The sequence below is a fragment of the Haliotis rufescens genome, unplaced genomic scaffold (assembly GCF_023055435.1).
Source record: "Haliotis rufescens isolate VD_foot unplaced genomic scaffold, xgHalRufe1.0.p SCAF_14, whole genome shotgun sequence".
NCBI classification, from domain to species: Eukaryota; Metazoa; Mollusca; class Gastropoda; order Lepetellida; family Haliotidae; genus Haliotis; species Haliotis rufescens.
In genome coordinates this window covers 32370277-32392788 of record NW_025963824.1, presented here as the reverse complement: position 1 = coordinate 32392788, position 22512 = coordinate 32370277, and the positions used below count along the sequence as shown (strand labels likewise).

The following is a 22512-nucleotide window of genomic DNA, read 5'->3' as shown; positions in this document are numbered from 1 at the left end:
ACCTCACCTCACCTCACCTCTTTACATGATTATAATCTGTTTTATTTTCTGATTATATTTTATTTTTGATTCCAGTGACAAAACCGTTCCTCAGGATCCTTGCGGTGCCAGTGAACCAGACCTCTGTCCTTAATGGGGACTCGGCCACGATTGAGTGCATCGCCGACGGCAACCCATCACCAACAATAACATGGACCAGGGATGGTGAGAATGATAAATATGATTTTAATGATGATTGCTACCTCAAAAGGAGGGTATCAATATGCCACTTTTCCTTGTGCAAAGTTGTTTTGTTTGTTTGTTTGTTTTTAACACCACTTAGCAATATTCCAGCTATATTCCTACACTGAAACACTGGTTCAAAACGTGTGGCGTCACCCTGGACATGTGACTTAGTTGATATGTGCATCTGTTCACCCAGTACCCTCTAGCCCCCGTAGGCAGCTTGGATTGCATTCTCCCAAGGGAGTTGAGAATGTTACCTAGAATGCAAACATTTCCACTTGTTTGGGTTCAAATAAACCGCATTTGAGCAGATACTAGTACCTGGAGACCTGCAGTATATAATAATAATAATAATAATAATAATAATAATAATAACAACATGTGGTCTATAAAGAATCAAACCTGGACCAGACAATCCAGTGATTGATATCATGAGCACCAATCTATCAACTGGGATATGATGACATGCATCAACCAAGTCAGCAAGTCTGACCACACGAATCTGTTGCTTTCCTTTTACAACAAGCATTAGTTGCTGAAGACCAATTCATACCAGATCTTCAAGTTGCAAGTTAGTCAGCCTGGCTGAGCAGTTTAAATTCACTTGTGTAAGGATTTCGGGTCTGTCAGCCTCATAACTGCTTAACCCGTGCATACCTGCATAGAGAAAAGGCATTCAACAACACATGCTTGCTGAAAGAGGCGACTATGCTTGTCGTAAGAGGCGACTAACAGGATAAGGTGGTCAGGCTCGCTGACTTGGTTGATTCATGTCATCGATCCCAATTGCATGGATTGATGCTCATGATATCAATCACTGGATTGTCTGGCTCAGACTTGATTATTTTCAGACCGCTGTGATATAGCTGGAATATTGCGGTGTTGATAGAGCAGTGTTTAACAACAAGCAAACAAACATCTCTTTGGGCTTTCCTCCCACATTAAGCTGACACGTAGTATAGGTAATGATGGTTCTGCCGCATCAAGGAAGTATTCGTGCATGGCAGATTCAACATCCTTAAACGTTTGAACTGAATGCCCCTCTTTACGCAGTTCATCATTATTAAAATCTAATCACTTCATTCTGCGTCTGGCCAATTATGACTGGGCTGCTTCGAGTTGTTCTAATGCTTTATTATGTCTTTTCTGCTCCTCTCCTCTCATACTAGAAAATAAAAAAATTACTCCCCGAAAAAGCTAGAGCATTAACAATAGCCGTGATGTAATATAACAATCATTGCATATGTCCAGAGGGGATTCGGGGTTGCAATTTGTCTGGCCTTGTTCTGTGTCTGTCCGGGCTTGCACAGCGTCTAGGCGTGTACTGAGACAACTGTTTTGTTCCAGGCCAGGAAGTGCTGTTCGATGAGGTCGAGAAATGGTACGGAGGAAGTCTCCACTTCAGGAAAGTCTGGAAGAAGCACGCCGGTGTCTACAAGTGTCACATCACACAGCCAGGCTCTGATAGAGTCTTTGAATACAACAACACTCTACGTGTACTTGGTGAGTATCATGTCACGCAGCTAGGCTCTGATAGAGTCTTTGAATACAACAACACTCTACGTGTACTTGGTGAGTACCATGTCACACAGCTAGGCTCTGATAGAGTCTTTGAATACAACAACACTCTACGTGTACTTGGTGAGTATCATGTCACACAGCTAGGCTCTGATAGAGTTATTGAATACAACAACACTCTACGTGTACTTGGTGAGTATCATGTCACACAGCTAGGCTCTGATAGAGTCTTTGAATACAACAACACTCTACGTGTACTTGGTGAGTATCATGTCACACAGCCAGGCTCTGATAGAGTCTTTGAATACAACAACACTCTATGTGTACTTGGTGAGTATCATGTCACACACCCAGGCTCTGATAGGGTTTTTGAATACAACAACACTCTATGTGTACTTGGTGAGTACATGTCACACAGCTAGGATCTGATAGAGTCTTTGAATACAACAACACTCTATGTGTACTTGGTGAGTACCATGTCACGCAGCTAGGCTCTGATAGAGTCTTTGAATACAACAACACTCTACGTGTACTTGGTGAGTACCATGTCACGCAGCTAGGCTCTGATAGAGTCTTTGAATACAACAACACTCTACGTGTACTTGGTGAGTATCATGTCACACAGCTAGGCTCTGATAGAGTCTTTGAATACAACAACACTCTACGTGTACTTGGTGAGTATCATGTCACACAGCTAGGCTCTGATAGAGTCTTTGAATACAACAACACTCTACGTGTACTTGGTGAGTATCACATCACGCAGCCGGTCTCTGATAGAGTCTTTGAATACAACAACACTCTACGTGTACTTGATGAGTATCACATCACGCAGCCGGGCTCTGATAGAGTCTTTGAATACAACAAAACTCTACGTGTACTTGGTGAGTATCATGTCACACAGCTAGGCTCTGATAGAGTCTTTGAATACAACAACACTCTACGTGTACTTGGTGAGTATCACATCACACAGCCGGGCTCGGATAGAGTCTTTGAATACAACAACACTCTACGTGTACTTGGTGAGTATCATGTCACACAGCTAGGCTCTGATAGAGTCTTTGAATACAACAACACTCTACGTGTACTTGGTGAGTATCATGTCACACAGCTAGGCTCTGATAGAGTCTTTGAATACAACAACACTCTACTTGTACTTGGTGAGTATCATGTCACACAGCTAGGCTCTGATAGATTGTACGAATCCCAGGATTTGGTGTGTTGGCTTCTTCCTGCTGGCCTCCGACAAACAGCGTTGACCTTGTCTCAGCATGCCTGGACATCCATTGGGTACAATCCAGTAGTCGATTTGTAGCAGGAGAAACCTACCAGAAATTTCCAATCAAATGACCAACTTCCAAATGACCAAATACAAACTAAGTCCTTTGGTGCAGGTGCCTCCCTATGAGAATCTCTTCCCTTCTGTGGGGCAGGTTGGCCCAGTCGTCTAAGGCGCCGCGATTCGCTGTGCAGAGTTGCGTCCCTTGGGCACGCCAGAAACCTATGATTGTGGGTTCGAATCCCGGTTCGCCCCGATTATGTTTTTAGGTTTGTCAGCGCCATACCCGTGCTTGTGGGTTTCACCGAAGTGGTAAACGTCTAAGACCTGCATCACTTGGGGCTTTCCTCCCACATTAAGCTGACACAGCGTGATATAACTGGAATACTGTTAAAAGCGGCGTTAAACCCAACTCACTCACTCAATAACACTTAAGGCTTTATAGGACTGTTTTTTTAAAGTTAACATTAACTTCCTATTGGTCACTACTATACAAACAAACAAAATTCTGTTGTGTCCCATGGTGGGGGATAGTGAAAACACTGTTAATTTGTTTAATTTGTATCCTTAATAACAATTTGTTAAAATAAAATGAAAGAAAATGTTGTTTTTTAACAATAATGTAATCCAGGTAATTCATATTTTCGTATTTTCACTTGATCTAGATATTACTTATTATTGTACTGTAAATATACTCATATTTTCTTTTACCTGCGAAGGTTAACTTATCGGTTCCGTGTTTTAAATATAGCCTACTCCACACTTCTTGAGCTTTCAAGTTCAAGTATCAAAATTGTCCAGTTATATCACGTTTCAAGCTTTTTATTAATTATGTTTAAACTATTAACAACACATCATAATACCTGAAGTATAAATAGACGGTCCTCGTGATTGCATGATGAATCGATGCTTTATGACATGTTGCCTGACTTTCGAGTGAATGAAAATAGGTTGCTGAATAGATTTGCTGCCAATGAAAAACGTTTTGACGATTTTGATTTAACCTACATGTACTTACTTTGGGGTGATAGTATGTTAGTATAATTTTGTTAATTATTAAGAAATAATAATGATGTCCGATAATGAGCTATGTCAGTTAGAGGATTGTTTGAGCTGTTTAGTCATCTATTATATTTTGTCCTTTGAACATGTCGGATGTCAATCATCCTGGAATTGTTTTAATCTCTAATAAAAGAGCACTGACTCTGAAACATATACGGACAAAACCAGGATCTCATCAAGATATTTAATCCAAGTGTCGTATTGTAACATATCTTTAAAACAGTCTGAGCATGAACTAATCACTACCACTTTGTCAATTTTGTTTTGATGTCAAAAACACTGACAATTTCAACAGGTTTTTCATCGGTAAATTAAACATGGACAATTCTCAATGAATGTATACACTGACATAAATGTTGTATGTCATCGTTAGGATATGTACTTTACAATGATAGGAATTATCGGAGATCTAGATTTCAAACAAGGGCGCTTGCTGGACTTTACTTGCCACATGCGTGTTCTTAATTATTATAATTAATGTAAAATATAGCAAACTTAGAATATGGTCACGATCTTGAATGAGTTGAAAATGGTGTTTTAAATTCATTTTTTACAGAGTTATTGCCCTTTATTATTCCATGCTTTTCAACTTAGTGCATACTGTGTGAAATGGGGACATGTTTTCCCAGAAACTACTGAAGTTACATGAATCAAAGTTTGCATGCTTAACTAAGAGATCCTTGTTAAGACTGAGTTTGAAAATTGCTGCCGTTTATTATATTTTTACAGAGTTATGGCCCTTGCTCTGTGCTTTTCAACTTAGTGCATAGTGTCTGGAGTGGGGACAAGTTTTCCCAGAAACTACTGAAGTTACATGAATGAAAGTTTGCATGCTTGTCTGAGACACTTGTTAATGATGTTTTGCCAGAGTTACATCCCTTGCTAAATGTTCTTAGATGTTGTGCTTACACAGTTACTGCCCTTGATCCATGTAATTTTCTTCTATTTAGTGGATAGTGTCTGCAATGGGGAAAGTAAAATCGGATTTTCTCATGACATAAAGCCACCCCAGTGCCTATCTCCCCCCATCTTCCCGATGCAAGAGAGTTAACTGACTATAAAAGTCGAGTTTCCACCCTTGCCGAACTAGGCTGGTATTATGGAGTTACATTTTGGCTGGGCTAACTAGTCTATGCATAGTCCAATCAAAGTCGCGCACCGAAGTCGAAATCCGGTTTTTAAAATGTCGTGTAGATTTCTGTCGATTGCAGGATTTGCAAAGCATGTGCACTGCCAACTCGTTGTCAAAGGATATTTTCCAAGTCTTTTCATGTTTTTAATCAAGGTGCTCACGTGATTTGATGCACTTCGCTATGTAAGACCCGTTTTATCACAATATAGATCTTGATTATCAATCAGATCGTTTTGACGGAGCGGCACCATTTTGAAACAAATGCAAGTGATACGAGAGGTGGAATCTGATTGGTCCATAGGAGAGGCTTAGATGGGACATAACTGTGTGAAGCCCATTTCTGGTGTCCCCCGCCGTGATATTGCTGGAATATTGCTAAAAGCGGTGTAAAGCATACTCACTCACTCACTCATGATGTCTCTTGTTTTTATAGTTAACATTAACTATTCTTTACAACATGAACAAACACAATTCTGTTATTATGTACCGATTAAAATAACAAATGCAGCAAAGAGGGTTTGGATGATCCTGCTATTATAATGATGATCATCATCATGGTGTACCGATTATAATTAAAAAAATGCAGCAAAGAGGATTGGGATGATCCTGTTATTATTATTATGATGATGATGTTTATTATTATTGAAGGTTTGGGTTATCTTCTTGTTGTTGATATAGGAGTGATACAGCTGGACATACAGCACCAAACATCATTTACCCACTGATTATGTGTGCTGACTGTGTTTGTGTTGTTTCAGTGAAGCCTGTGATCGAGATCGGGCCCCAGAGCGCCACTCACCCCGTGGCCAGGAACATCGTGTTGGAGTGCAAGGTGAACGGAGAGCCGCCACCCACAGTGCACTGGCTGAAGGACGGACAGGAAGTGTTTCCCGGTGGCCGATTTGGAACAGTGAGTCAGATTGGTCTGTCTGGTGCCCTGGTATGATCATTGGGCTTACATTAATATATCTATCTTTACATTTGGTTAAAAGTAAACTTAGACATTCAGATTTATGTCTGTGACTGACACTTTTCTATCTGTGACACCTGTCTACCTGTGACTGACACCTGTCTACCTGTGACTGACACCTGTCTATCTGTGACTGACACCAGTCTATCTGTGACTGACTGACACCTGTCTATCTGTGGCTGACTCCTGTCTACCTGTGACTGACACCTGTCTATCTGTGACTGACACCTGTCTATCTGTGACTGACTGACACCTGTCTACCTGTGACTGACACTTGTCTATCTGTGACTGACACCTGTCTATCTGTGACTGACTGACACCTGTCTATCTGTGACTGACACCCATCAATCTGTGCCTGACACCTGTCTATCTGTGACTGACTGACACCTGTCAACCTGTGACTGACACTTGTCTATCTGTGACTGACACCTGTCTATCTGTGACTAACAGCAGTCTATCTGTGACTGACACCTGTCTACCTGTGACTGACATCTGTCTATCTGACTGACACATGACTATCTGTGACTGACACCTGTCTACCTGTGACTGACACCTGTCTATCTGTGACTGTGACACATGTCTATCTGTGACTGACACCTGTCTATCTGTGACTGACACCTGTCTACCTGTGACTGACACCTGTCTATCTGTGACTGACACCTGTCTACCTGTGACTGACACCTGTCTATCTGTGACTGACACCTGTCTACCTGTGACTGTGACACCTGTCTATCTGTGACTGACACCTGTCTACCTGTGACTGACATCTGTCTATCTGTGACCGCGACACCTGTCTATCTGTGATTGTGACACCTGTCTGTGACTGACACCTGTCTATCTGTGACTGACCACTATCTATCTGTGACTGACACCTGTCTATCTGTGACTGACACCTGTCTACCTGTGACTAACACCTGTCTATCTGTGACTGACACCTGTCTATCTGTGACTGACACCTGTCTATCTGTGACTGAAACCTGTCTATCGTTGACTGTGACACCTGTCTACCTGTGACTGACACCTGTCTACCTGTGACTGACATCTGTCTATCTGTGACTGTGACACCTGTCTATCTGTGATTGACACCTGTCCCTGTGAAACCTGTCTATCTGTAACTGAGACACCTGTCTATCTGTGATTGTAACACCTGTCTATCCGTGACAGTGACGTGTACCTGTCTGTGCATGTCTGTGATGTGTACCTGTCTATACATGACGGTGAAGTGTACCTGTCTATCCGTGACAGTGACGTGTACCTGTCTATCCATGACAGTGATGTGTACCTGTCTATCCGTGACAGTGACGTGTACCTGTCTATCCATGACAGTGATGTGTACCTGTCTATCCGTGACTGTGATGTGTACCTTTCTATCCGTGACTGTGATGTGTACCTGTCTATCTGTGACTGTGATGTGTACCTGTCTATCCATGACGGTGATGTGTACCTGTCTATCCGTGACTGTGACGTGTACCTGTCTATCTGTGACTGTGATGTGTATCTGTCTATCCATGACAGAGATGTGTACCTGTCTATCCGTGACTGTGACGTGTACCTGTCTATCCGTGACTGTGATGTGTACCTGTCTATCCGTGACTGTGACGTGTACCTGTCTATCCGTGACTGTGATGTGTACCTGTCTATCCGTGACTGTGACGTGTACCTGTCTATCCGTATCTGTGATGTGTACCTGTCTATCTATGACTGTGATGTGTATCTGTCTATCCATGACAGAGATGTGTACCTGTCTATCCGTGACTGTGACGTGTACCTGTCTATCCGTGACTGTGGCCTATACCTGTCTATCCATGACTGTGATGTATACCTGTCTATCCATGACTGTGATGTGTACCTGTCTATCCGTGACTGTGACATGTACCTGTCTATCTGTGACTGTGATGTGTACCTGTCTATCCGTGACTGTGACGTGTACCTGTCTATCTGTGACTGTGATGTGTACCTGTCTATCCGTGACTGTGACGTGTACCTGTCTATCCGTGTCTGTGATGTGTACCTGTCTATCTGTGACTGTGATGTGTACCTGTCTATCCATGACTGTGATGTGTACCTGTCTATCCGTGACTGTGACGTGTACCTGTCTATCCGTGACTGTGATGTGTACCTGTCTATCCGTGACTGTGACGTGTACCTGTCTATCCGTGTCTGTGATGTGTACCTGTCTATCTGTGACTGTGATGTGTACCTGTCTATCCGTGACTGTGACGTGTACCTGTCTATCTGTGACTGTGATGTGTACCTGTCTATCCGTGACTGTGACGTGTACCTGTCTATCCGTGTCTGTGATGTGTACCTGTCTATCCGTGTCTGTGATGTGTACCTGTCTCTTTGTCCCCACAGCTGGTCAAGGAGGACAGGAACCAGCTGCGTATCTACGGTGTGGAAGACGTACACTCGGCATACTACCAGTGTCTTGCTGACAACGAGGCGGGAAGTGCCTCTTCCATTGCCAGAATCAAGATACACCTGATGAGTGAGTCGCTTCCACCTCATGTGATGATGTTCCTCACTGTTGTACAGTGCATGCTGAATGATGTTTTGTTCTTGGCGAGGATTCCGGGGTAGAATAGGTCTTCAGCAACCCATGCTTGCTGTAAAAGGCGACTTCGCTTGTTGTAAGAGGCGACTAGCGGGATCGGCTGGTCAGACTCGCTGACTTGGTTGATGCATGTCATGGTATCCTAATTGGGTGGATTGATGCTCATGATGTCAATCACTGGATTGTCTGGTCTTAGATTATTTACAGACTGCTGTCATAAAGCTGGAATATTGCTGAGTGAGGCATTGAACAACAAACAACAAACAAACAAATGTTCTTAGCCCCGCAGGGCTGAAATACTTCAGACATGCCAATGTCGAGACAATGTCTTAAGTGTAAAAAGTACTGCTAACAGCTTCAGTAGCAGAGCCATTAGTGATGTCATTTGATTGTCATAATGGTCTGCAAAGCATTGTGATGCAATTTCTTTGCAGCGATATCTACAATGTAGATATCGCTTGATCTCACCCAAGCAATATCTCCTGTGGGAGCCAGTTTTGAATGATAAAGCCGCATTAAACCCAACTCACTTAAACAGGGAAGCAAATGTTTGGTTTGTGTTTTTCGAGCATGCCACAAATGACTGTGATAAATATTACATGTTTTCAGGTTGCAGATGTTTTTAGTGTTTTGTATTGGGATGTTATGAATCTTTTCCGTGCCAGATGATGCTCCCAATAGCCCGGCAGATGTGCTTGTCACGGTGCTCTCTAAGGCAGAGGCGGAAGTCTCTTGGACCATCCAGAAGAAGAAGAACGCCTCGAAACCTGTCTTCTCTTACACTGTGCACTACCGAGAGGACAAACGTGAGTTACCTCCCTTATTGTCAAGGCAATACAGGGCCCCGTTCCACAAAGCGATCTTAGCGCTACGATTGTCGTAAGTCAGTGTTAAAGAATGGGAGTTACGATCGACTTAGCGCTAAGATCACTTTGTGGAACGGGGCCCTGATAAATTGAATATATACTGAACAATATATATTTTGGGGACCATGAATATTTTTATGACATTGTGTTCTCAGTCTCCTGTACAAAAGAGACCGTCTCCGTGGTCCAGTGGCAGAGCGTCCGCCCGGAGAGCGGAAGGTTTGGTTCAATCTCCAGTCGCCTCATACCGAAAAACATTAAAAGATGGTACTTGTTGTTACACTGCCTGGCGCTCAGCATTAAAGGGCCAAAACAAGGACTGGTCAGCTCGGAGTCAGTATACTGTGTCTGAGTGGGGTATTCATGTTAATCTGCGGCAGGTATCTAAGTAGGCTAGTACTATAAAATCGCCACTAGTTTGGACAAGTACAAGCAGCCACACACACAGATACATGCACGTTGCTTATAAGTGCAATTATCTTGAATGCAATGTTAAACCCCATTTCACCTCATGTGACCTTCAGTACAAAAACAGATCCCCCAAAATATTCATGATGCCTAATGTTTTGTTCAGCATATAACTTTGTAATAAATATGTAAATATATGTCATAAATAGGTGATAAATGCATAAATAAAATAGATAAATAAATATTTAATACTATGATACAAGTTGGAGTGAACTGACGAAGATACAGCACACATTTGCCTAATTTGTATAAATAGCCAGTCTGACATGTTCTTGGCAGCTTGTGAGAGTTGCGTCCCTTTGTCGTGCCAGGAGCCTATGTTTGGGAATTTGAGTCCTGTTATCCTCTGGTTACATATCTAGGTTTATAGCACCATGCCCATCTTCCCGAGGCAAGGGAGTTAACTGACTTTAAAAGTCCAGTTTCCACCCTTGCCGAACGAGGCTGGAATTCCTGGGCTCGATCGTAGCGCCACCAGTGGCTATTACCAGTTATGTCCCTTCTGTGCCTCTCCTATGGACCAATCAGATTCCACCTCTTGTATCCCTTGCATTTGCTTTAAACAAAATGGCGGTGCCCAGTCAAGACGATCTGATCGATAATCAAGATCTATATTGTGATAAAACGGGTCTAACATCATAAATCACGTGAGCACCTTGATTAAAAACATGAAAAGATTTTTAAAAAATATCTGTTGACAATGTGTTGGCGGTGCACATATTTTGCAAATCCCGCAATCGACTGAAATCTGCATGACAGTTTACGAACCGGATTTAGATTTCATGGCGCAATTTTGATTGGACTATGCATAGACTTGTTAGTCCAGCCAAAATGTAACTCCATAATACCAGCCTAGTTCGGCAAGGGTGGAAACTGGACTTTTGTAGTCAGTTGCATCAGGAAGATGCACCATACCAGTGCTTATGGGTTTCACCAAGGAGGTGCATGTTTAAGATCAGAGAGTTGTGCCCTTTGTCATGCCAGGAGCCTATGTTTGGGTATTTGAATCCTATTATCCTTGTTTAAGATCTGCATTACTTTGGGCTTTCCCTCCACCTGAAGCTGACATGATGTGAAATTCTATTGATTGAAATACTGTTCAAAGCAGTGATAACCCACTCACTAACTCACGCAAAGATGGCCATTTCACAGACTGCATTATGATGTATCTGACGCGTTTTCTGTTGTAGTGACCGGCGAGGAGAAGTTGTTTATATCCCACGAAGCCAAAATGACGTTACACAACCTACATCCAGGAACCAACTACACGGTGTATGTGAAGGCTTACAACTACGCCGGAGCCAGCCCCAGCTCAGAGGTGGTACACTTCACCACAATGGACTCTAGTAAGTCTGCCCACCCACCCCCTCCCCGCCTTCTCCAGACACTCTTAATCCACTCTGTGGTGCTGTACTTCAACACCATGGACTCCAGTAAGTATGCCCACCAACCCCCTCCCGGCCTTCTTTCGACACTCTTAACCCACTCTGTGGTGCCTCAACCCCTTCCTCCTACTGTAGACACTCTTAATCCACCTGGGGGCACGGGTGTGCAGAGTTGCGTCCCTTGTGCACCACGGAAACCTATGAATGAGTATGGTTTTACGCCGCTTTAAGCAATATTCCAGCAATATCACGGCGGGGGACACCAGAAGAGGGCCTTTGGACCGTGAATATGTTTAATATGTATTGTTGACATCTAAATGATGGGATGTGCCGCATTTTAACATATGTTTCACTCTCACACATTTTATGCTCACACTCCTTGTATGGTGGCGAGGAGGCCTAGTCGTCTAAGGCGCCGTGATTCGCTGTGCAGACTTGCGTCCCTTGAGCACGCCAGAAACCTATGATTGTGGGTTCGAATCCCGGTTCGCCCCGATTATGTTTCTAGGTTTGTCAGCACCATACCCGTGCTCGTGGGTTTCACCGAAGTGGTAAACATCTGAGACCTGCATCACTTCGGGCTTTCCTCCCACATTAAGCTGACACGCGGCTATATAACTGGAATACTGTTCAAAATGCCGTTAAACGTTAAAGTCACACAGACACAGACACACAGACACAAAAAACAACCCCCACACACATCGTTAGATCTATTAAAATATGGCCTCCAACATAAAAAATGCATGTTTAATGTAAACATCCGAGACCTGCATCACTTCTGGCTTTCCTCCCACATTAAGCTGACACGCCGCTATATAACTGGAATACTGTTAAAAGCGGCGTTAAACCAAACTCACTCACTCACTCACCTTAATCCACCCACCAGTAGTGTCATCACAAATGGTATCTCACGATACCAGGCGACACTCAGCTCTACAACTCTGACACAGCTAGATTAGTCCCGTCTGTGGCATTCACAGCATTCACAGCATTCACTCACTCACCCACCAACAGCGGCTATGGGTAACATGTATGTCTCTCCCCCCAGTCCCCAGAGGGTTCCCCACGCCAACACTGGACAGTACAAGCTCCTCTACAGTGCTGGTCAAGTGGCAGCCCATGCCGAAGGAACTGCGAGGTGGCACCATAGTCAAGTACCGCATCTACTACGGCCTGTGTGACACCGACACCATCAGCAATGTAGAAGTCAAAGGGGACACCTACAAGTACCTCATTACTGGTGAGTTAGATCCTTGCTGTGTCCAACCCCACCTTGTACAGTCTCACACAACAAATGACGGATGGAGTTGAACCCTGCCTAAATGAGGATAATGTAACCACCTGTGACGATCCGGGGTAGAATAGGTCTTCAGCAACCCATGCTTGCCATAAAAGGCGACTATGCTTGTCGTAAGAGGCGACTAACGGGATCGGGTGGTCAGGGTCGCTGACTTGGTTGATGCATGTCAGCGTATCCCAATTGTACTTATCAATATTCCAGCTGTATGACGGTGGTCTATAACTAATCCAGTCTGGACCAGACTATCCAGTGATTGATATTATGAGCATCGATCCGCGCAATCGGGATCGATGGTGCTTTGAACACTCGTATGAAAAATCATTTCAGAAAAACAAAATTTGATCTTAAAATCAAAATAAACACTGCATGCACAATTGGCAAAGAGTAGTTGCCTTTCACAAATTTCAAACTGTCACTCAGTAAAGATCTGATTAGCATTAATAATATTAATTTCTTGGTTATGTTTTTACAGGTTTATAGAAAACATTAAAAAAAGAAAAACATTATATCATATAAAAATCTGGCTACTGATAAAACCAGTTGGCTCCAAAGGCTTTTCACTTAGGAGCCAAATGGCTCCCAGGGAAAAAGCTAGCCAAGAGTTGCGTACCTTGGGCATGCCAGAAACCTATGATCGTGGGTTCGAATTCCAGTGTGCCAATTATGTTTCTATGATATCTGTGCTCATGATTTTCGCCAAAATGGTAAACCTCTCAGACCTGTATCTCTTCGGTCTTTCTCCTGCGGTCTTTCCTATGGCTGGAATACTGTTAAAAGTGGCGTTAAACCCAACTCACTCACTCACTTGTGTCAGACTAAGTTTGGAATACAAATGCCCTCATTATCTTTCAGACCTGCTTCCTGACTCGGACTATCGTGTTCGACTTGCGGCTTCTACGACCGAGGGATATCGCAACTTTCCCGACAGTGAGTGGCCGTGGACCACCATCAGGACAATGAAGGAATCGGCCTCCGAGAACCGTGAAGGTAGCTGTCACTGTCCAGTGTGGACATCTGTCTGAGATAGGGACATCTGTCTGAGATAGGGACATCTGTCTGAGATAGGGACATCTGTCTGAGATAAAGACATGTCTGAGATAAGGACATCTGTCTGAGATAGGGACATCGGTCTGAGATAAGGACATCTGTCTGAGATAGGGACATCGGTCTGAGATAAGGACATCAGTCTGAGATAGGGACATCGGTCTGAGATAGGGACATCGGTCTGAGATAGGGACATCAGTCTGAGATAGGGACATCAGTCTGAGATAGGGACATCAGTCTGAGATAGGGACATCCGTCTGAGATAGGGACATCTGTCTGAGATAGGGACAACTGTTTGAGAAAAGGACATTTGTCTGAGATAGGGACATCTGTCTGAGATAGGGACATCCGCCTGAGATAGGGACATCTGTCTGAGATAGGGACATCTGTCTGAGATAGGGACATCTGTCTGAGATAAAGACATGTCTGAGCTAAGGACATCTGTCTGAGATAGGGACATCGGTCTGAGATAGGGACATCTGTCTGAGATAGGGACATCTGTCTGAGATAGGGACATCTGTCTGAGATAAAGACATGTCTGAGCTAAGGACATCTGTCTGAGATAGGGACATCTGTCTGAGATAGGGACATCTGTCTGAGATAAAGACATGTCTGAGATAAGGACATCTGTCTGAGATAGGGACATCGGTCTGAGATAAGGACATCTGTCTGAGATAAAGACATGTCTGAGCTAAGGACATCTGTCTGAGATAGGGACATCTGTCTGAGATAGGGACATCTGTCTGAGATAGGGACATCTGTCTGAGATAAAGACATGTCTGAGATAAGGACATCTGTCTGAGATAGGGACATCGGTCTGAGATAGGGACATCTGTCTGAGATAAAGACATCTGTCTGAGATAAAGACATGTCTGAGATAAGGACATCTGTCTGAGATAGGGACATCGGTCTGAGATAGGGACATCTGTCTGAGATAAAGACATGTCTGAGCTAAGGACATCTGTCTGAGATAGGGACATCGGTCTGAGATAGGGACATCAGTCTGAGATAGGGACATCTGTCTGAGATAGGGACATCAGTCTGAGATTAAGACATGTCTGAGATAAGGACATCTGTCTGAGATAGGGACATCGGTCTGAGATAGGGACATCTGTCTGAGATAGGGACATCTGTCTGAGATAAAGACATGTCTGAGATAAGGACATCTGTCTGAGATAGGGACATCGGTCTGAGATAAGGACATCTGTCTGAGATAAGGACATCTGTCTGAGATAGGGACATCTGTCTGAGATTAAGACATGTCTGAGATAAGGACATCTGTCTGAGATAGGGACATCCAACTGAGAAAGGGACAACTGTTTGAGATAGGGACATCTGTCAGAGAAAAGGACAACTGTTTGAGATAGGGACATCAGTCTGAGATAGGGACATCTGTCTGAGATAAAGACATGTCTGAGATAAGGACATCTGTCTGAGATAGGGACATCGGTCTGAGATAGGGACAACTGTTTGAGATAAAGACATCTGTCTGAGATAGGGACAACTGTTTGAGATAGGGACATCAGTCTGAGATAGGGACATCCGTCTGAGATAGGGACATCAGTCTGAGATAGGGACAACTGTTTGAGATAGGGACATCAGTCTGAGATAGGGACATCCGTCTGAGATAGGGACATCAGTCTGAGATAGGGACAACTGTTTGAGATAGGGACATCTGTCAGAGAAAAGGACATCTGTCTGAGAAAGGGACAACTGTCTGAGATAGGGACATCTGTCTGAGATAGGGACATCCGTCTGAGATAGGGACATCTGTCTGAGATAGGGACAACTGTTTGAGAAAAGGACATTTGTCTGAGATAGGGACATCTGTCTGAGATAGGGACATCCGCCTGAGATAGGGACATCTGTCTGAGATAGGGACATCTGTCTGAGATAGGGACATCCGTCTGAGATAGGGACATCTGTCTGAGATAGGGACATTTGTCTGAGATAGGGACATCCGTCTGAGATAGGGACCTCTGTCTGAGATAGGGACATCTGTCTGAGATAGGGACATCTGTCTGAGATAGGGACATTTGTCTGAGATAAGGACATCTGTCTGAGATAGGGACATCTGTCGGTGATAGGGACATCTGTCGGAGATAGGGACATCTGTCTGAGATAGGGACATCTGTCCAATATAAAGACAACTGTCTCCGATAAGACGACAGTTTAACATGTGTGCAACTGTTTGAGGTCTACAAGCTGTTGACAATCTCCTAGATTCGACATTTACCTTGACCTAGCAGGTAGGTAGTGTTATTTGAAGTGCCTCATTCAAATTTACAAAAGATGCAGAAATGCCTGTCTGGGACCTGGGATAACTAGGGGACCACTATAGGTACAAACTAGTACCCATGAAGATTCGGGGTAGAATAGGTCTTCATCAACCCATGCCTGCTGTAAAAGGTGACTATGCTTGTCGTAAGAGGCGACTAACAGGATCGGGTGGTCAGGCTCGCTGACTTGGTTGGTGCATGTCATCATATCCCAATTGTGCGGATCGATGATCATGGTATTAATCACTGGATTGTCTGGTGCAGACTTGATTATATTTACAGACCGCTGTCATATAGCTGGAATATTGCTGAGTGCGGCGTTAAACAACAAACCAACAACAATAACAAACTGTTTTAACTGATGACCTTGACCTTGACCTGCAGGCCATGTGTACCTGAATGTGACCGTGGATGAGGTCAACATGACGACCACCAAAGTGAGCTGGCTGTATCCACGGAAACTACGCCTGTCTAAGCAGGTCATCTTCCTGCGCAACCTGAAGCAGAGTGACGGCATGCAGATGTACAGCCTGGACATCTACCGCAGAGAAATCACATTCATGTCCCTAGGTCAGTTGGAATCTCGTCCCTCCTCTGTGATGGGGACCCATGTAGATTCCAGGGTAGAATAGGTCTTCAGCAATCCATGTTTGCCGTAAATGGTGACTACGCTTGTCGTAAAAGGCGACTGACGGGATCGGGTGGTCAGGCTCCCTGACTTAGTTGATGCATGTCATTGATCCCAATTGCGTGGATCGATGCTCATGATGTCAATCACTGGATTGTCTGGTCCAGACTGGATTATTTTACAGACCGTCGTCATATAGCTGAAATAATGCTGAGTGCGGCGTTAAACAACAACCAACCAACCAACCTCTGTGATGGGCATCTTCCTGACGCAAGGGAGTTAACTGACCATAAAAGTCCAGTTTCCACCCTTGCCAAACTAGGCTGTAATTATGGGGTTATATTTTAGCTGGACTAACGAGTCCATGCATAGTCCAGTCAAAATCGCGTAACGAAATTGACAACCGGTTTGTGAACTGACATGCCGATTTTGGTCGATGATAGGATTTGCAAAGCATCAACAGATATTTTCCAAATCTTGTCATGTTTGTGATCAAGGTGCTCACGTGATTTGATGCAATTAGCAAAGTAAGACCAGTTATATTATGATATAGATCTTGATTATCGATCAGATCATCGTTACTGGGCGACGCAATTATATTTGAAGCAAATGCAAGTGATATGAGAGATGGAATCGGAGAGACATAGAAGGGACATAACTCGTAATAACCACTGGTGGCACTACAATCGAGCCCAGAAATTCAAGCCTTGTTCGGCAAGGGTGGAAACTGGACTTTTTCAGTCAGTTAACTCACTTGCCTCGGGAAGATGTGTGATGGGCGGCTGAGTGTAGTCGAAGACCTCTTCACCTTGTGTATCATGTAACCTGTCACTTCTGGTTGATATGAAGGGGCGGTCGGGAAGCCTCGTGATTAAAGCATTCGCTCGTCACGCCAAAGACGCGGGTTCGATTCCCAACATGGGTACAATGTGTGAAGCCCATTTCTGGTGTCCCCCGCCGTGATATTGCTGGAATATTGCTAAAAGCGGCGTAAAACCATACTCACTCACTCACTCTGGTTTATTTGTACCCCAATACTATATGTACTGTAACTCGGGTACTCAGGTCGGGTGGGTCCTGAGTAGGACCAGGGTACCCACAGGACTATCCGGATCTGTGGTTAGTCATGTGATATATTGTTTAATGTCAACAACAGTGCAACTCCACAGTTACAAAACAACTCCATGGTAACAGTGCATCTCCATGGTTACAATACAAGTCGCTGATGTTCACATGTTTTTGCCAGGGCTATGGTAAAACAATTCGCAATCAGAACTTTGTACCCAACTCTTGACACCAACAGTGACTACCCGAGTAGTAGAGCTGTTACGATTCACTCGCGTATTATATTTGAACTCTTCCCAGCCTTAATATGTACCTGGGTGATACGTAAGCCCTCCCTGGTTTGACAACGCATAAAATTTGCTCACTTACTGTTCAGAGGGGCAGTGGGGTAGCCTGGTGGTTAAAACATTGGCTTATTACGCCGAAGACCCGAGTTCGATTCCCCACATGGGTACAATGTATGAAGCCCATTTTCCGGTGTCCCCCGCTGTGGTAATACTGGAATATTCCTAAAGGCAATTCAAAAACCAAACTCACTCACTCAGAGTACCGAGTACCCGAGTCACCAGTCCCGAGCCGTGAAGATCCGGGGTAGAATAGGTCTTCAGCAACCCATGCTTGCCGTAAAAGGTGACTATGCTTGTCATAAGAGGCGACTAACGAGATCGGGCGGTCAGGCTCGCTGACTTGGTTGATGCATGTCATCGATCCCAATTGCGTGGATTGATGCTCATGACATTAATCACTGGATTGTCTGGTCCAGACTCTATTATTTACAGACCGCCGTCATATAGCTGTAATACTGCTGAGTGTGGCATTAAACAACAAATCAACCAATCCATGCTGCTGGTGTATTTTTCAGAGCCAGACACGACGTACCAGTTCTTCGTTCTGGGGGAACAAGAGCACCAGAAGATTGCCTTTGTCACCAGCATCTTCCATACGTTGTCCAATAGAACCAACCACGATGTTCCGAGTCAGCTGACTGGCAACGCCCTCCTCCCCAACGTCATCTCCATCACGTGGAACTACCTCGGGGACAACAGCAACGATGTCACTCACTACATCGTCCGCTACAAGCCCATCAACTTGGAACATCGATGCTCCAAGGATGAGAAGACCTTTATGACGTGAGTTGTGACAACCACCTCTAAACCACCTCCGTGGTCTTGTGGTAGAGTGTCCGTTAGGAGAGCGGAAGGTTCGGAGTTATAAACCCCATTTCACCTCACAGCCACCTCTACCATTGTTGGGGGCGGTCGGGTAGCCTAGTGGTTAAAGCGTTCGCTCGTCACGCCAAAGACCCGGTTCGATTCCTGACATGGGTACAATGTGTGAAGCCCATTTCTGGTGTCCCCCGCCGTGATATTGCTGGAATATTGCTCAAAGTGGCGTAAAACCATACTCACTCACTCACTCTACCATTGTTGTCTTGGTTCATTACTAAATATGAGGGGCGGTCGGGTAGCCTAGTGGTTAAAGCGTTCGTTCGTCACGCCGTAGACCCGGGTTCGATTCCCGACATGGGCACAATGTGTGAAGCCCATTTCTGGTGTCCCCCGCCGTGATATTGCTGGAATATTGCTAAAAGCGGTGTAAAAACCATACTCACTCACTCACTACTAAATATGAACTGTGGAAACTCTTCATAAATCTTTATTGGTTTTCATCATTCATAGCTACCGGTATGTTGATAGGTCTTCTTTGAAAGGACACAATTGATCTAAGCCGCAATGAAAATACTTGACTTCTTAAATTATACACATTTAAATCGCCATTGAATAATTTTATTGCGTAAATATGACATCAAATTAAGATGGTTGACAGGAATGTTTTTATCCGTGTAAGTTAAAGAGATACCATATTTGACGTAATAAGCGCCCAGGGCGCTCTCAAAATTAGAAATAGGGGGCTTTTATTATTATATTATTTTGGTGAAAAAAAAGATCGTAAATTTTGTGGTTTATGCTGACAGCCTGAAATGTTTATATACGACGGATATTTTTCCAGGATTTAATTGCCCATAATTAAGGGTGCATATAACACGCCAGTGCGTGTTATACATGAATAAATAAGTCTTATGTACATTGATCATTCGGAAGGGGTGCTAATTGAGATTGTTCACTAGCCAATATACATATATTAGGAAATATCGCCGTGGGCGCTTATTAGAGCGGAGCGCTTATAACATTGAATACGGTATAGGATTTCATTGTTGACATTAAACCTTACAATGGTAGAGTCACAGGCGGCTTTTCTGAAGCAGCACAATTTGCTGTGCAGATTAAGTTTCTAGGTTTACAATACCCGTTTACTTAGGTTTCACCTTTTACTGATCAAAGCAGTGTTAAACCCAACACACTCACTCACTCACTCTCCATTGTCACAGACATAGCCAGGAGGCATCGCTGTCCAACCTGGAACCCTTCACTTTCTACAACATCTCCGTGTGCGCCGTCTTCGACGACCGCAGATCCCTGTTTAGTGAACCCGTCGTCGTGCGCACACTCGAGGATGGTAAGTGTTGCTATGGTGCTGTTACCATTCTCCCCTAGATCTCTGTAATGTGGACATTTTATTCATATAAACGTCAGGCCTCCAGGCCTTTGTTACTTATTAGGAAGGTACATAATGCTGGGGCTGTCGGGTAGCCTCGTGGTTAAAGCGTTGGCTTGTCACGGCGAAGACCCGGGTTCGATTCCCCACATGGGTACAATTTGTGAAGCCCATTTCTGGTGTCCCCTGCTGTGATATTGCTGGAATATTGCTAAAAGCGGCATAAAACCATACGACTCACTCACTCACTCACTCAATAATAAATAATGATGACTCCCTTAATAGAATCCGACCTCGGAAATGTCGGACAAGTCCATTTTACGAACATGTGGGTTAAGTTGGGTATTTCCCGCCTAAGATGTACAATCTTAGAGTACATCAGAAACACCGATTCTTGTAACCTAATTTACTGATCAATATTTGAAATGTCTGTGGACCAGTCATTGTAAAGTTCTTACTACTGTGTCATGTCATGATGTTGAACCTCACTCACTCACTCACTCACTCACTCACTCACTCACTCACTCACTCACTCACTCACTCACTCAAGGACCAACCCACCCACTCACTCACTCACTCACTCACTCAAGGACCAACCCACCCATCCACCCACTTACTCACTCACTCACTGCTGTTTCAGTGCCCTCTCCCCCGGAGAACGTTGAGGCAGTAGTTATCTCCCCTGGGGAGGTACAGCTACAGTGGAAACCACCTCATCACCCCAACGGCAACATCAAAGGCCACGTCATCTCCTACAATGTCGAGGTGATTCAGCACCCACCATGGACTGAACTCTACCAGGCTGGTAGGTCACATGTTACAAGACCTGATACAAATTCAAACATACGTATAGGGTAATACAACCGTTTGAAGGTGTCCTAACAAGCTCCTCACAGCGAAAGCCCTTTCCCAGAGCTCTCGATACTATTGCTGCCACCAGTCAAAGCTCCCAACAAGCTCCTCACAGCGAAAGCCCTTTCCCAGAGCTCTCGATACTATTGCTGCCACCAGTCAAAGCTCCCCACTGTGATAGGTGGCCCAACCATGCTTGGAGTTGAACTTGCAACTGACTGACTGTTATGTTTACAAACAAGTGATGACTGCCGTGACACTGAATCCGCTAAATTATTTTCTTTGTCAATTTGAATTTATTTCATTTCAACTATCTTGTAAATGGTATAGTAAGAATGTAAGGGTGATTTTCCGTTAGTCTGCAAGCTCAAACCAATCTGATTAAACAAATAAAAAGGTAAATTCATCTGGGCAATCTGGTCAGTAGTAAACCTTTTCAAAATTCTCAATGATCACATTCCCAAAGATGTAAACAAAAGTATAAACGTTACTACATTTGGTGTAGAGGGCAAATTTCAAGATTGTTTCAGCAGCGGTGTAACTGAGTGTGTAATGAAGGTGTCACGTGCTGGGAAGGAGCTTGTTTACCAGGATGTCATATTTGTGTATCCATGTTCCAGGGCTGTTATATTTGTGTATCCATGTTCCAGGGATGTCATATTTATGTATCCATGTTCCAGGGTGTAAGATTTGTGTATCCATGTTCCAGGGGTGTAAGATTTGTGTATCCATGTTCCGGGGATGTAAGAGTTGTGTATCCATGTTCCAGGGTGTAAGATTTGTGTATCCATGTTCCAGGGGTGTAAGATTTGTGTATCCATGTCCTGGGGTTATAAGAGTTGTGTATCCATGTTCCAGGGTGTAAGATTTGTGTATCCATGTTCCTAGGTGTAAGATTTGTGTATCCATGTTCCAGGGATGTAAGAGTTGTGTATCCATGTTCCAGGGATGTAAGAGTTGTGTATCCATGTTCCAGGGCAGGACACAGCTGCGGTGGTGCAGAACCTGACTGCCAGGACGTACTACTTCCGTGTACAAGCATGTAATGGAGCAGGAAAGGGGATTCCATCCACCAAGCTCATTGTCCACATGGAGAACTTTTCTACAGCAGGTAGCACAACTGGAGCGGAAGAATTTAATTTCTATCCACAAAACATTTTTCAAAATCCTTCAGCAGGTCAAGTGAGAAAATTGTGAAAAAGTTGTCAAATCTATATTTTCCAGTAGTTTCAGGAACAAATTATTGTTAAACCTAAAAAGTTCTCAGGATAGGAGGGGGCACGGGTGGCCCAGTCATCTAAGGCGCCGCGATTTTCTATGCAGAGTTGCGTC

General features: G+C 44.0%; 1 protein-coding gene across 6 annotated transcripts in view; it reads left to right on the top strand.

Moving 5' to 3' along the window:
* LOC124143352 (protogenin-like) overlaps window positions 1-22512 on the top strand; it is a 94942-nt gene that overhangs the window by 55937 nt on the left and 16493 nt on the right. For all 6 annotated transcript variants that reach the window (XM_048395297.1, XM_048395293.1, XM_048395296.1 and 3 more), the window contains exons 5-17: window positions 76-204; window positions 1573-1728; window positions 5972-6123; window positions 8539-8671; window positions 9403-9543; window positions 11262-11417; window positions 12505-12696; window positions 13609-13743; window positions 16464-16649; window positions 18635-18902; window positions 20162-20289; window positions 20969-21133; window positions 22157-22291. In XM_048395297.1, coding sequence (XP_048251254.1) covers window positions 76-204; window positions 1573-1728; window positions 5972-6123; window positions 8539-8671; window positions 9403-9543; window positions 11262-11417; window positions 12505-12696; window positions 13609-13743; window positions 16464-16649; window positions 18635-18902; window positions 20162-20289; window positions 20969-21133; window positions 22157-22291 — 2076 coding nt within the window. The remainder of the gene's footprint in view (window positions 1-75; window positions 205-1572; window positions 1729-5971; window positions 6124-8538; window positions 8672-9402; window positions 9544-11261; window positions 11418-12504; window positions 12697-13608; window positions 13744-16463; window positions 16650-18634; window positions 18903-20161; window positions 20290-20968; window positions 21134-22156; window positions 22292-22512) is intronic.